General features: G+C 39.8%; 1 protein-coding gene across 4 annotated transcripts in view; it reads left to right on the top strand.

Annotated features, from left to right (window-relative positions):
- Window positions 1–11,036, top strand: part of ZNF608 (zinc finger protein 608) — an 86,842-nt gene extending 75,806 nt beyond the window's left edge. For 2 of the 4 annotated variants that reach the window (XM_041395969.1, XM_041395968.1), the window contains exons 5-10: window positions 198–2,649; window positions 4,415–4,832; window positions 5,390–5,562; window positions 6,468–6,621; window positions 7,869–7,928; window positions 8,941–11,036. In XM_041395969.1, coding sequence (XP_041251903.1) covers window positions 198–2,649; window positions 4,415–4,832; window positions 5,390–5,562; window positions 6,468–6,621; window positions 7,869–7,928; window positions 8,941–9,077 — 3,394 coding nt within the window. In that variant the 3' untranslated portion in view covers window positions 9,078–11,036. Of the gene's footprint in view, window positions 1–197; window positions 2,650–4,414; window positions 4,833–5,389; window positions 5,563–6,467; window positions 6,622–7,868; window positions 7,955–8,940 lie in introns of those variants that run through there. The other 2 variants (XM_041395970.1, XM_041395972.1) reach the window with 2 other exon arrangements.
- Window positions 11,037–13,954: the final 2,918 nt, after the last annotated feature.

Genomic DNA, 13,954 nt, shown 5'->3' on the forward strand with positions numbered 1-13,954 from the left:
GCTCCATTGTTCTAACCAGGTGGATATGTCCTTATCATTTTTGTCCTTTTCTAATGACTTTGCCTTTGACACTGTAACATTCTTATTTGTTGGACATCTTTCCTTTTACATGTGTGAAGGTTCTCTTATGGGACATGGTGGTGGTTTTTATTTTTTCTGTTCCTGGCAGCTGCTGATGAAACCTATTGTTTGTACAGGTTTTGTGAATCGCCAACAAGTGACCTGGAAATGCGCGGAGGACGCGGCAGGGGAAAGCGGGCAAGGTCCGCTGCGGCTGCGGCTGTGCCTGGGAATGATGCAAGTTTTGCAGAGTCCAGAGGACTTCAGAATAAAAATCGAGGCGGTGCCAATGGGAAGGGCAGGAGGGGCAGCCTTAACTCAAGTGGGCGCAGAACACCCCCAAACTGCGCCATGGATGAAGTCAAAGCCAGCCCCTCATCCACAAACAAGAGGAAAACTAAGCCTCCTATGGAGCTGGATTTGAACTCCAGTTCAGAGGACAACAAGTCCGGAAAACGCATTCGTACTAACTCTAGAAGCACTCCTACCACCCCACAGGGGAAACCTGAGACTACTTTTTTGGACCAAGGCTGCTCTTCCCCAGTGCTGATTGACTGTCCTCACCCCAACTGCAACAAGAAGTACAAGCACATTAATGGATTACGTTACCATCAGGCTCATGCACACTTAGACCCAGAAAACAAACTGGAGTTTGAGCCTGACAGTGAAGACAAAATTTCAGACTGTGAGGAAGCACTGAGTAATGTGGCACTTGAATGCAGTGAGGAAAGCACAAATTTGCCAGGCTTTGATCCACTAAAAGCACCAACATCTCCTTCCTCCATTGCTACCCCAGGGACCCCCAAAGGAAAGAGGGAACTGACCAGCAATGGCCCTGGTTCAGTTATCAGTACCAAAACTGGCAAGAATTCTGGCAAAAAGAAGGGTCTGAACAGTGAATTGAACAGCCTTCCAGTAATTTCTAACATGGCAGCCACACTGGATAATTGCTCAGTTACAGATGGCAATTTGCAAACCGAAATGCCGAAGTTGGAGGCTGAAGGGTTAATTGACAAGAAGAGTTTAAGTGATAAAGGCAAGAAATCGAACAATTGCAAAGTGGATAAAAACCTTTCCAAGCTGAAAACAGCTAGGCCCATTGCCCCAGCACCAGCACCAACTCCTCCCCAGTTAATAGCTATACCTACTACAGCCTTTACAACCACCACTACAGGGACAATACCAGGACTGCCCTCTCTAACAACTACTATTGTTCAGGCTACACCAAAGAGCCCTCCACTGAAACCCATTCAACCAAAGCCCACAATTATGGGAGAGCCAAGCACTGTAAACCCAGCTCTCACATCACTCAAAGACAAAAAGAAAAAGGAGAAGCGAAAGCTGAAGGACAAAGAAAGCAAAGAGACGGGCAGCCCCAAGATGGATTCTAAGCTGGGGAAGCTGGAGGATTCAAAAGGGTCTGGAAAAGACTTATCTGGACATTTTTTAAAGGACCATCTCAACAAGAATGAAGTGCTAGCTAATGGACTGTCAGAGTCTCAAGAGAGCAGGATGGCAAGTATTAAGGCTGAAGCTGATAAAGTTTACACATTCACAGACAATGCGCCCAGCCCTTCCATAGGGAGTGCCTCCAGGATGGAATGCAGCACTTTGGTGAATGGACAATCTGCCATGGCCCCACTGCACGTGTTGACACAGAATGGCGCAGACAGCGCGACCGCTAAAACCAACAGCCCTGCTTACTCAGATATTTCTGATGCAGTTGATGATGGTGGCTGTGACAGCAGGTCAGAGGGCATGAGGTCAAAGGCCAGCTCTCCATCAGATATTATTTCTAATAAAGATGGTGTTGTAAAAGGACATTCTTCAACCACAGCACAATCAGCTCAAGCAAAAGAGTCTCATTCTCCCTATTACCATGGCTATGATCCTTACTATTCCCCAAGTTACTTGCACTCTGGACAGGTCAGTGCCCCAGCAGCTGGGAACAGCGGTACCTCACAGGGGCTGAAGATTAAAAAAGAGTCTGAGGAAGAGGCTGAAAAGAAAGAGAAGGCAGAATTGTCAGATGCCAAGAAAAGCGAAAGCACTTCCTCTAATTTGCAGCCACAACATCAGTCAGTAATAACTCAAAGACACCCTGCACTTGCTCAGTCACTTTATTATGGACAGTATGCCTATGGGCTCTATATGGACCAAAAGTCCTTAATGGCCTCCAACCCTGCTTACAGACAGCAGTATGAAAAATACTATGAGGACCAGAGACTAGCAGAACAGAAAATGGCACAAAGTGGGAGGGACTGTGAAAGGAAGAATGACCCCCCCTTAAAAGAGATTGGGAAGGATGACAACAAGCAGAAGAATATTCCATCTGCTACTATTTCAAAGGCCCCTTCAACTCCAGAGTCCAGCAAAAATAACACTAAAATAGGGCCGTCAGTTCCTAACAAAGGTGAGGAGACAAGCAAATCACAGATCCTTTCCAATCACCAGCAGCAGCTTCAGTCTGACACTTTCAAAGCCAAACAAATGGAAAACCACCAGCTTATAAAGGAGGCTGTGGAGATGAAATCTGTTATGGACTCAATGAAGCAAACAGGAGTAGATCCAACCACAAGATTTAAACAGGTGAGACCACTGGAAATGGAACAAGAGCGTCTTGGTTTAACTTTTAAGTCGTGAGATTTTCTTTCTGATTCTGCTACATTCTTCTACCTCTGCAGCCAAACAAGTTCCACCATCATTTTTTCATGCTGAATTGTATTGTAGTCTGTGAATAAACCAATAAACCTTCCAGTTGAGCTGTTTGAAAACAAAAAAAATTAAAAAGTCTAGTAAGGTGGTGACAGAGCATAGGCTTACAACCTGAGCAGACTATTTAAAATTATATGCATGAATAAAATAGAATTAGATTTCTCTTTTAGATGTAAATTTTAAGCAGTTTGCTTAGTTCAGAAATGAGAAATTTCAAGCAAAATAAGCAGCTTTCATTGTGAGAGGACTTAAAGTAGATTTGAAACATGGTTTGGAGTGTTTCTTTTTTTTGTTAAATGACAGTTGGCATTTACTAAAGATGGGTGAGCTGGTTCTTTGAAGAGTTGGCTTAAAGCACAGCTCTTTATCTTAACCCAAGGTGACCTTTCTGAAGCAGTTAAGTTCCCTTCTCTCCTCAACCAACCTCAAGCCCCTACAGACCTACACAATGGATGAAATCCTCTCTCCATTGAAGTCAGTGATAGTTTTGCCATTGACTTCAGTGGGACCAGAATTTTATCCAGTGGCTTCATGCTGACCCTCGTAGATGTCACATTGCCTTCATTTGAGGCAATGCAACTGTCTCCGTGCTCTGAACTAGAGCCTCAATGCTTGATACTTTCATGTTCTGGTGTATGGTACATCCCAGACTTCACCCTTACAGTCTGTCTTTCAAGGTACAGTAGGATCAGGGGAATGGGAGTAGAGAGCTCTAAAGGAAGTGGGATGGTACAGCCCTAAGTAGGAGAAGATTTCTGCTGATTCAATTGAGTATTTGAACCAGGCTGTCTAAGTGTTAAGTGTGCTAATATTTCTATGGTGTGAGCCATAAATGTCTGTCAGCTGGAGAAAATGTTGACAGTTAGCTCTTGCATACCCTGTATTAGAAAAAGACATCTTTATGTTACTTCTCCATACCTATTTGGTGTGGTGCTGTAAACAACTCCCCTCTCTAGTTCTGTAACATGTTTAAAAACTGGTCTGTGTAATGCATTATTTTTAAAAGTATTTACAGTGCCCAGTATGTGTTTTTTAAACCAAGTGACCCTGATCCAATAAATACTTGCCCACCTGTAACTTTACAAATTTAAAATAAGATTGTCAGCTGAAAAAGTCTGCTTTAATGTTTGACTTCCACTGATTCTTGGATGTTTGTAATACCAGAGGCAGCATTAGAGTCTTGCCAGCTAGATCAGCTTTTCATGTGTTGTTCCAGGTATTCTAAGTACTCTAGCATATCATTAGCCAGCTCTAATTTTGTGGTTCACAGACACTTTTTGCTCTCTAGTGGGAAAAGTCTCTCTGTGGGCTTTAATTAAAATGTTTTATGAATAACATGGTCTCAGAACTTCATTACTTTGCACTTGTATTTCATGATTAAACTAGTTAAAGGCATGAAGAAGGATATAAGATGAAGCAATTGAATTAAATTTTGATAATAGACTCTTGCTCCTTCATGGGAATATTGGTTTGACTTTGAGCTCGAGGCACTCTGTGGCAAGCAAACTTCTCCTCTATGTAATGGGGATATGGTATTAAAACAGCTATTAAAAATGCATTAACTGAAATGTGGGAAATATCAATAACAAATTTAGCTCTACATCTAAGTTCAGAACAATTTTTTTCTCCTCTTTATTAGGATCCAGATTCACGAACATGGCATCATTATGTCTATCAGCCCAAATACCTTGATCAGCAAAAATCAGAAGAACTTGATCGAGAGAAAAAGTTAAAAGAAGACAGTCCTAGAAAAACACCTAACAAGGAAAGTTCCCTGCCTAACCTTCCTGTCTCATTAGCAAGCATTAAAGAGGAGCCCAAAGAGGTCAAGCGATCTGATTCTCAATCAGTGGATGAGAGCAAGATAAAAAACGATGATCAAAAGACTCCTGTAAATTGGAAGGACTCTCGGGGTACTAGAGTAGCAGTTTCCTCACCAATGAGTCAGCATCAGTCATACATCCAGTACTTGCATGCTTATCCGTATCCGCAGATGTACGATCCCAACCATCCAGCCTATCGCGCAGTCTCTCCTGTCCTAATGCACAGCTATCCTGGTATGTATTCCAAAACCTGCCTTTATGATTGCTAGTTAAGTGCTAGTTAAGATTTGAATCCTCAGGTTCAGTAAAGCCTGCATTTTAATATTTCTGTTAGTAGCTAAGCTAAATTAGAAGCTTCATGGGTGACATGGCGTTGCTTGTGCTTCCACAGGGGAACATTCTGTGGATGAAACTGGTTTAATACAAGATGTTCCTTTTATGAACTCTCAAGTTTCTCAACACTTGACAGTCTGCTGTTGCTGTGAGACTGACAGATAGTTTATTGCCTATGAAAATATTCTAAGCACTTACTGTCAGAACCATTATAGTTACTATTCCTTTTACTTAAAGAGGACCCATAAATGTCTGAAATGGTTATCAACTCAACCCTCTTTATAACCTCCATTTGTCAGGGTAAATTAGGTGATGAAATTGAAGAGCAGTCATGCCATTTGGTAGTCACGTGATCTGCAGTTGATGTAATTGTCAGTTCTGATATTGTCTCCTCCTCCCTTGATATAATCAAAATGTAAAAACAGTAAGTTGATGTGGTATTTATTGTTTACCCGCAGGGGCCTATCTCTCTCCAGGATTTCATTATCCAGTTTATGGAAAGATGTCAGGGAGAGAAGAGGCAGAGAAGGTCAATGCCAGCTCGAGCATCAATGCAAAATCAACCACTGAGTCCAAAGCACTGGATTTGCTCCAGCAGCATGCCAACCAGTATCGCAGCAAGTCACCTGTTGTAAGGCTTCGTTTGTTCTTACTGGAGAGCGTCACGTACAGGAAGGGGTAGAGGAGGAATGTACTTGTGGGAAGCACACAATCTGGCATCAAGATATGAGTGCATGATTCTTCTTTATAGTACTGCTTACAATAAAAGCAGTTTATAGTCAGAATGCTTCTGTGGCATAAACTGGAAGTAACACATCTAACAGTTCTGTGCTGAGGTTTCCTGTCTTGAATAGATTAATATAGAAATACAGATTCAAAGATACCTCCTGGTGCACAGATTTTTGCAGTTAAACAGGAACCTCCTGTTTGGAAACATAATGAAATGAGAAGCTGGGCTATGGGATTTGATAATATCCCCTCCTTGTATTTGCCAAGAATCCACATCTTCCACATAGATGATTACCAGCCCCCATTTCTGAAGATCTGCAAATGAGATTTACAAAGCTGGAACAAATACTGTTATTTCACTTTCAGATAAGTTGTTGCTGGTTTTAATTGTGAGCAAGTCACTGGCTCTCATTCTATTTTATAAAAATAGTTTTTCTGCTGTTCAGTCAAACTTGATCCCCAGAGAGCTTTAGAAGGTTGAGCATCTTCAGCAGCTCACCTAGGTTGTTCAGGCATTGTCAAGCCAGCTGAACTTCAGGGAGCCCAAAACTAGAAGTAACCATGGTGTCTTCAAGATGCAGTTCATTGCCTCAAAATCTTTGTGCCTTGGGAAATCTTCCATTATCTAGAAAGATTAACTTGAGATGAGAATCAAATGCAAATAATCTGGTAGAGATACTGCTTCAGAAAAAGTGAGCTACAATAATTTGTACTCAAAAAGTTTTTGACAGGTAGTGGCACATGGTTTTGTTGTGATTTCATCCCTTCTAAAGTTCTCACATCAGTTTTCTTTCACTTTGTTACTAGCCTGTGGAAAAATCACCAGCTGAGCGTGAGCGGGAAGCAGAAAGGGAGCGAGACCGCCATTCTCCTTTCAGCCAGCGGCATCTCCACACACACCACCATACACACGTTGGAATGGGCTACCCCCTTATACCGGGACAGTATGACCCATTTCAAGGTGAGCAGAAAATTGTCAATGGGTGGGATTAGCTTGCCTCATGGAGTTGTTGCCTTGACACTGGAAATTGTGCCTACATGAAGCATTTTGAATAGAGATACTGCTGTTAGAACAGAAGTGCTTTACGTTTAGGGAGAAGGCTTGAAAATTCACAGCATGTACTAGCAATAAATTAATAGCTTCATGTCTGACAAATACCAAGTTTTGTTTCCAAAACTGGGTGTCAGAGAATTATTAAAGATGTACCAGTTAGGCTGTCATCCACATGAATGTTTTGATTCCTCCTGCAAACTGACATTAACTCGCTGAAAGGCAGTAAAATATCCAAGCCAAACAACCTCCTTTTTGTACAATTAGGGTTGTGTAAGCAATGGAGGAAGTGTAGCAAAGACAAAAGCTTTTTATGCTGAACATATTTTATGTACAAGGCATTGCAGTCACAAGGGCTTCTGCTTGTTATAATTTGACTGTTTGAAAGAGGACTCTTTGTATTTTGGCAAATGCCATGCACAAAGTTGCAGTCAGGGAAAAAGCAGCACAGTGAGATACAATTTATTCTCCCTAGGTTTTATACCGGTCTTTGAATGTTTTTTCTCTAACCATGGACTCTAGCTGAATCAAAAGGAGATTTCCTCCCATGCAACAAAGTATGTGCTACCACAATTGGTGGCTGAACGACTTTTATTCTTTACATTGACTTCGTGTCTCAGCACTTATTTTTCCTGTGTAAAAGTCTTGACATTTCTCAGTGTGATTCAGTGATTCCATATGCCTTTTGGGATGCATTATGCTTGTTCAGTAGCAAAACTGTAAAAATGGTAAGTTGTTATGAAAGTATTGTATCCTGAGCAGCTGGCATGTCATTTCTGTAATTCACTGTGTCCTTTGATTCTTGTTGTTTCCTGATACCTATTATTTCTACTGAGCTTCCTATTCATGAGCTCTCATACAAACCACTTAGCATCGTGCAGTGCAGTATTTGGAAAGGAATGCAGTAAGTAGAAATGCTGTAATTTTTTGTAGAATATCTATCAAAGACAATTCAATTTATTACAGAAAGGTATATTGATCATACTGGGCAGACTATCTTAACAATGTTGCCTGCAATATTTGTTATTTATGCAGTGATAAGCCCCCTACATTTTCTGGTTGTTTGCCTTAGAGATCCTTCCTACCATTACTCTGACCACAAAAATCCATTAAAACCAGAGGTACATCGACATTCCTTTGTTTCTTCTTTCTCGCAGGATTGACCTCTGCTGCCCTTGTTGCTACTCAGCAGGTGGCTGCACAGGCATCTGCATCTGGTATGTTTCCTGCACAAAGAAGGTAAATAGCCAATAAATTATATATTGTAACATAGAGAGGAGAAAGCAAATCAGCAAATCACAGATTTTTTTAGACTGCTGGTGTGCATTTCCTTGTATGACACAGTTTTAAGGTTGAGGAAACACTTGGTACTTTGGATTAATTGGAGTTCTGTTCTCCTTAGAATGACATTTTGTGCTTAGTTGTGTTCTTTAATTGTAACATAGGTCATTAAGAAAGAACAAGTAGTCTGTCTTCTGAGATTTTCCATAGAGTGTGTTTTAAGGATTGGTATTAAGATAAAACAAGAGATTATGAAATATAATTTATAAGATCCAAATTTTTAATAAAATGAGTTTAAAATTAATGTTCTAATGGGCTCCATGCATGACCAGAAGAACTTAGGATTTTATCTATTCTGCAAGTCTGGCTGGCTTGCTGATCTTGCTTTTAGAGAGGTTTGTTTGGGAGCCTGTTAGAGATAGTTTTGTATTTAGGTTGCACACCCGTGTCATACATTTATGTGCCTGAAAGCCTCTCAGTCATTTACTAGGTTGTCAAGAGGAAAACTTCTGTATTATGATGGTTCCATATCAAGTGAAAATTCCAAAGCATCTTTTAACATTAGGATTTCGTTCACTGCTGCCCTGTAAAGACTCAGAGTTTAATGTATCAAATAGAACGGTGAAGTTCCATGTTACAGGTGTCTGTCTGAAAGCTGATGCTGAAACAAGCAACCATTAGCTAGAATTATTTGAGTAAGAAAGGTTTGTAGCCCTGGAAGGGTTGATGGATTATAGGGTGTCAGAACACAGAAGAAAAATCCTGACACAGGTTACTTCTCAGGATGTTGTTCCTGGCAGGGGAGGGATGAGGACAGGGCTTGCTGTCTTTTCTTCTTGGGGTTGAGAATGCTTGTACAGATTTCATTTCATGATGCATTCAAGGTGCAGAGAAAAAAGTGTGTGGAAAGAATGCTGCTTACTAAAACCTTCTTCTTTCTCTTTTCAGAGAATGATGAATTTGGGGATGAACATTGTCATGTGACTGGATCACATGAGGAAGCGCTTTATTACAGACATCAGTTCCATGGTGTTAATTTGAAATGCCTTAATGGCAGGCAAAAACCAGTCATTTCATTTTTGTAAATTGCAGATTTTATCACAGAGTAACAAATGTTGCTGTAATTAGACTTCTGTTTATATATATATATATATGCGTATATATATATATACATATATATATAAAAATATATATATATTCTTTACTTTTTTTGTATCAGTACCAAGGCTCGCACACAGGGTCTGCTGCTAAGTTGCGAACCACACACTAAATGGAGATATGTATTTGTCATGTTTAGAAGGCGTTAACCGCAAAAGGCTGTTTGTTTCTTTTCTCCTCTTCTTCTTCCTTTCCTTTTTCTTCTCCCTTTTTCTTCTCTCTTTCCAATTGTAAATAAATAATGTTATGTATCAGTGTGCCTGAACCTTGCATACCCTTCTGATATTTCCCACAAGCTCTCAGAGAGGCTAACTGTGATGACACTTTGGTACAATGTAGATGTCTATTTGGTGGTTCCTATTAAGATGCATCAGTGTAAAATGTTACTGTATTCACTGTTTCATTGTAATTGTGTATTGTGAAAAATATACCTTTGGAAGGCATGGGGATTCTAGTACCACAAAAACTGTGTTGTATATAATGTATAGATTTTAAATGGAGATAATGAGCATCTGTGAATAATGTCTTTTTTGATAATCTTGAATGGCAGATAACCTAATAGCCTGCATATGAGAAGACATCTGTGATTGTTCTATTACTTGAATAGTCCTGCAGTCTTTTTTTTAATGTTTACAATTACCCAGATTTAGAGGAGAGACTTTAATGCCATTACCTGTTTACTTGTTTTATGCTGTAACCTAGTTTATTTTATGTAAAACCTATATTGAATGCTTTCATTTTTTTACTTGCCTTAATTTGGCAATCAGAATAATGAAAAAACTTTGATTTTTTTTTAATTTTATTTTTTTTTTAAATTTGTTTTTGATTTCTGGGTGTTCTTGAGCCACTTTGAAAGATGTGTCATAGCTGTAGATAGCAGAGGGTGCAGCAATGGCACAGCTCCTGGTTGTGCTCCTGCTGGGCCTGTGCCATTGTCCTCTCCCAGCGGGCAATGCAGGATCCAAGCCAGATGGCAGATGGATCTCTTTCTGTCGACCCTGATAGGCTCAAAAAAGGCCCATGGTAACACTTTGGATGGTATTAGTGGAACTGAAGTCTCTAATACCTGTTTTAGAGCAGCTCTGTATGCTATAAATTACAGGCAAATTTTTTCCTATTATATCTGTATTGCCCTTCTCCCAAAAAATGAATAGATGCCTAAAAACAGAGGACCTGTCAATTAAAAAAAAAATAAATTCCTTTGCTGTGTCTAACCTGCATTACCACAAGATAAATATTTTATGTGGCTATACCACCTGTTTTGTTACAATGCAGTTAACACAGTAACATGAATTGGCTAATTGTGATGTGAAAAAAAACAAATTTACTGGTCAGGTTTTTGAGGCTTTAACTTTTTTCCTTTTCTGCATATCCTAGTTACACTGATTGTCAAAACTGGTTTTTAAAGTTTTACTGGTTGTTTTTGTTTTGTGTTTGTTGGGTTGTTTTGTTTTTGTTTTTGTTTTTGTTTTGACAGGGTGAATTAGTGCAAGTTAAAGGTTGTTCTTGAAGTCGGTTCCATTTCTTCTACCTTGTGAATACTTAATACAGAAGGATGAATTAAAGATTCCCAACAGACAAGCACACTTGGACTTTTATATTACTATGATGAATCTGCCATTAATATTGCTATAATTGTTTTATTTTTATAGACATAAAATCAGTTCCCTTAGTGAATAGTTATAAGGTTTATTGATTTTTACTACACATCATTCATCTGTGGCTTACTATTATTGTCTTGTTCTGAACACATTCAGAAGTCTCACAGTGGTGACATACTACAAGTTAGCCTCATAAAAAAATGGGAAGGAAGGGTGTTTTCTTTGAAAAAGGGGATATTGTGAATGCAGGGCTCTTGAAATAATAAATGCCTTATTACTTCTATAGTAAAGGCTCAGATGACTTTTGTGTTGAAACATACCATTGACTTTTGTTTTTTTCCGCCTAAACCATTAATGTTACCACAGCAAAACAAATCTTATAAATTCACACTGTTGGTAATTTTTAGTGTGGTTTGAGTGTCATAAGTAACTGGAATGAATTACTCTGATTGATACAGGTAAGCAACAGTTAAAATTATTATTAATGTTATAGTTTTTCTGTGTTCTTGAAGTCTGTAAGAGTGGCTAACATCTCTTGTCATTTATTTGTCTTCCTCCACTTAAGATTATTATGTCTTCCATCTAGCTTCATAGCCTTCTTTTTGCTTTAACACTCACCATTCTGACCTCCCTAAAGGCTGTGCCACAGTGAGTGTCACTCTCTGGTTCAGCAGCCCCCAAAGGGTGCTCACCCGCAGGTCTGAGCACTGATGTGCAGCTGCCAGGGTCATTTCACCACTGTGTGAGCATCCAAAGGAAGAGCAAACTGAAGCAGTAATACAAGGAAGACAATTTATACACCTGGGAACCAGCTGCAGAGGCTGTTCACTGAAAAGGGGCAGCAGAAGAATCATGATACAGATACATTTGCACTCTGTTTTCCACAGGATGGGATTATACTTTTTGCTACCTCTAGCTGACCTCTACCACCCTGCCCTTCCTGTAGCAGCTAACAGGGACCTTGCTTCAGTCTTTCATCCAGATGATGCTGGATATCTTGCAAAGGTGAAGCAGGGCTTATGCAGTACACCCATTTGAGTTTATAAGTCCGTTCATGTAAATGTAGCTAGAGAAATGAAAGATCTGTCAGTGCAAGCCCATCACATACTCAAAAACCCAGCCAGGGAGCTACTGCCTGTGATGCTTGCAGGGGGAAAAAATGGATGTGAACGGCAAAGGAGGGTGGGGTGTTTTTTGAGCTATAATATGGCTCTAGGGGCTGAAACAGTACAGGGATCTAATCAGCTGAGCTGGCTGCCTACCAGGGCTAGCCTAGAGCTGGTGAAAATGGGGGCTAAGAGAAACATAACTTCAATTTTGTAATTTTAGAATTCCCTATTGGCCTTGGTGAGTACTTGAGAAGTCACAAAGCTAATTCTGTGCCACATATCCCCTCCTCGCTTCTGGTAGGTGCATTGGCTGGGCTTAACCATTTGGTCTTGAGTTACACTTGTCACTCCGCTGTCAGAACAAGGACCCCCAAAGAACATGAATTTAGAGAATCCCTGAATCCATCCTAAAACACACACAAGGGATTGTTGATATTGGCAAAAACAAAGTTCACTATAGTGAACTTCTACATCTCTCCAACCTGACTCTTCTCAGAGAACCAGTGAGAGTCAGGGAGTCAGGGAGGGAGTCTAATTCATATTTCATTCCTGGCATTAGAGTCTTGCCAGTGTCACAACTGGCAGAAGTAATGTCCTCATGTTTCTGTCTCAGAATCTCACTCTAGTGTTTGCTTAGCACTCCCTCTCCTCTTTTCTCCTCTCCCCTCTCTGTGCCACTTGCCAGCTTAAGGAGCCCTCTTACATCCATCTGATACCATCAAAACTCTATTTGCACATTTAAAAGCTTTCTGCATACATTTGTGAGCTTGACCCTTGATTAGTTCTCTCTCTTTCCTTTTATAACAATTCGTCTCTTGACCTGCATCTTTATCTTAGACTGTGTTAATGTATCCTGCCTCTCTTTAGCCTACAGTGTTTGGGACAGAGAACATATTTCACTTCAAATTCATACAGTGTAGTTCATATTTATAGCTGCCTCTTAATAATAGCAACAGCCACTCACAGATGGCATGAGTAGCTAGGACAGATCACTGGTTAACAAGGAGCCTAAGGTAACTGACAAAAAACATTACAGTTTTCAAAGGTATTTTGAAACCATCCAATGACCTGAAATTGTGAATGATACGAAGCCCACATAGGAAGTCTGAGCCTTTATCTCCCTGCATCAGAGGGAACTGGAGACATACAGTCATTACTTAATATGCCAGCTTTGTTCTGCTTTAGAAAGAGAGCTCTGGTTTCACTTTTAGCACTTCATGTAGCTCTCTGCATTAAACTCCCTATAGCATTACTGCGAACTACAGTCCTCCCTCGGGAAGTTTTCTTTTTTCTAGGTCAGTATTTCCTATGTTCTGGTAGTTTCAGCCTTTTTGCCAAGTTTGGCTTTTTTTTTTTTTTTTTTTTTTTTTTCCCACTCTCTTTTTTCCCCTCTTTTTTGTAATTTTTTTCCTTTTTCTTTTCTTTTGGAGGGGGTAGAATCTTACTGTTACCAAGAAATACAAGAGGATCTTACTAAGGAGAGGAGACATCAGCTGAAGTGGTGCATGTTCCAGTGGTGGGGAGACAGACATCACTGAAATTCTTACGCTGGCTGTTAGTAATTTCTGTGCAACATACCCTAAATAGGGCTTTCAACTTCAGCTGCAACTCTGAAATTTCTTATCTGGACTGATAAATTAGCAAACTTAAAGGTTTAGCAAAAGTAATTATTACTTGCAGCATAGAAATATTTGTCATGAAGAAAACTTAATCTTCACCTTAACATAATAGAAAAATATTCTAGGGCTATGAAGGTGTAGATTTTGCTCTAAACAAATTAATTCCTGCAGACCCAGCTGATACCTGTAGTTCAGCTCCAGTAGCCTCACAGATGTTTCAGCATCATATTCCGTGGCCATTTTGAATGGTATAAAGATGTATGTTAATTAATTATATGATATCTATCATTTGAGTTCACTGATGATAGGATAGTGCTTGCTTACTGGTTTGAGCAGTAATGCTACAGGATTTCCTCATGAAACAGTGAAGCAATGCCTGATAAAAAGTAGAATTAGATCAGTAGCCAAAGGCTCTCTGAAAGCCTGTTAAAACCCTTAATACAGCAGACTAATTTTAAAGCATCCATCTTGACAA

This window comes from Onychostruthus taczanowskii, unplaced genomic scaffold, assembly GCF_017590055.1.
Source record: "Onychostruthus taczanowskii isolate IOZ18803 unplaced genomic scaffold, ASM1759005v1 scaffold122, whole genome shotgun sequence".
In the NCBI taxonomy this organism is placed as follows: domain Eukaryota; kingdom Metazoa; phylum Chordata; class Aves; order Passeriformes; family Passeridae; genus Onychostruthus; species Onychostruthus taczanowskii.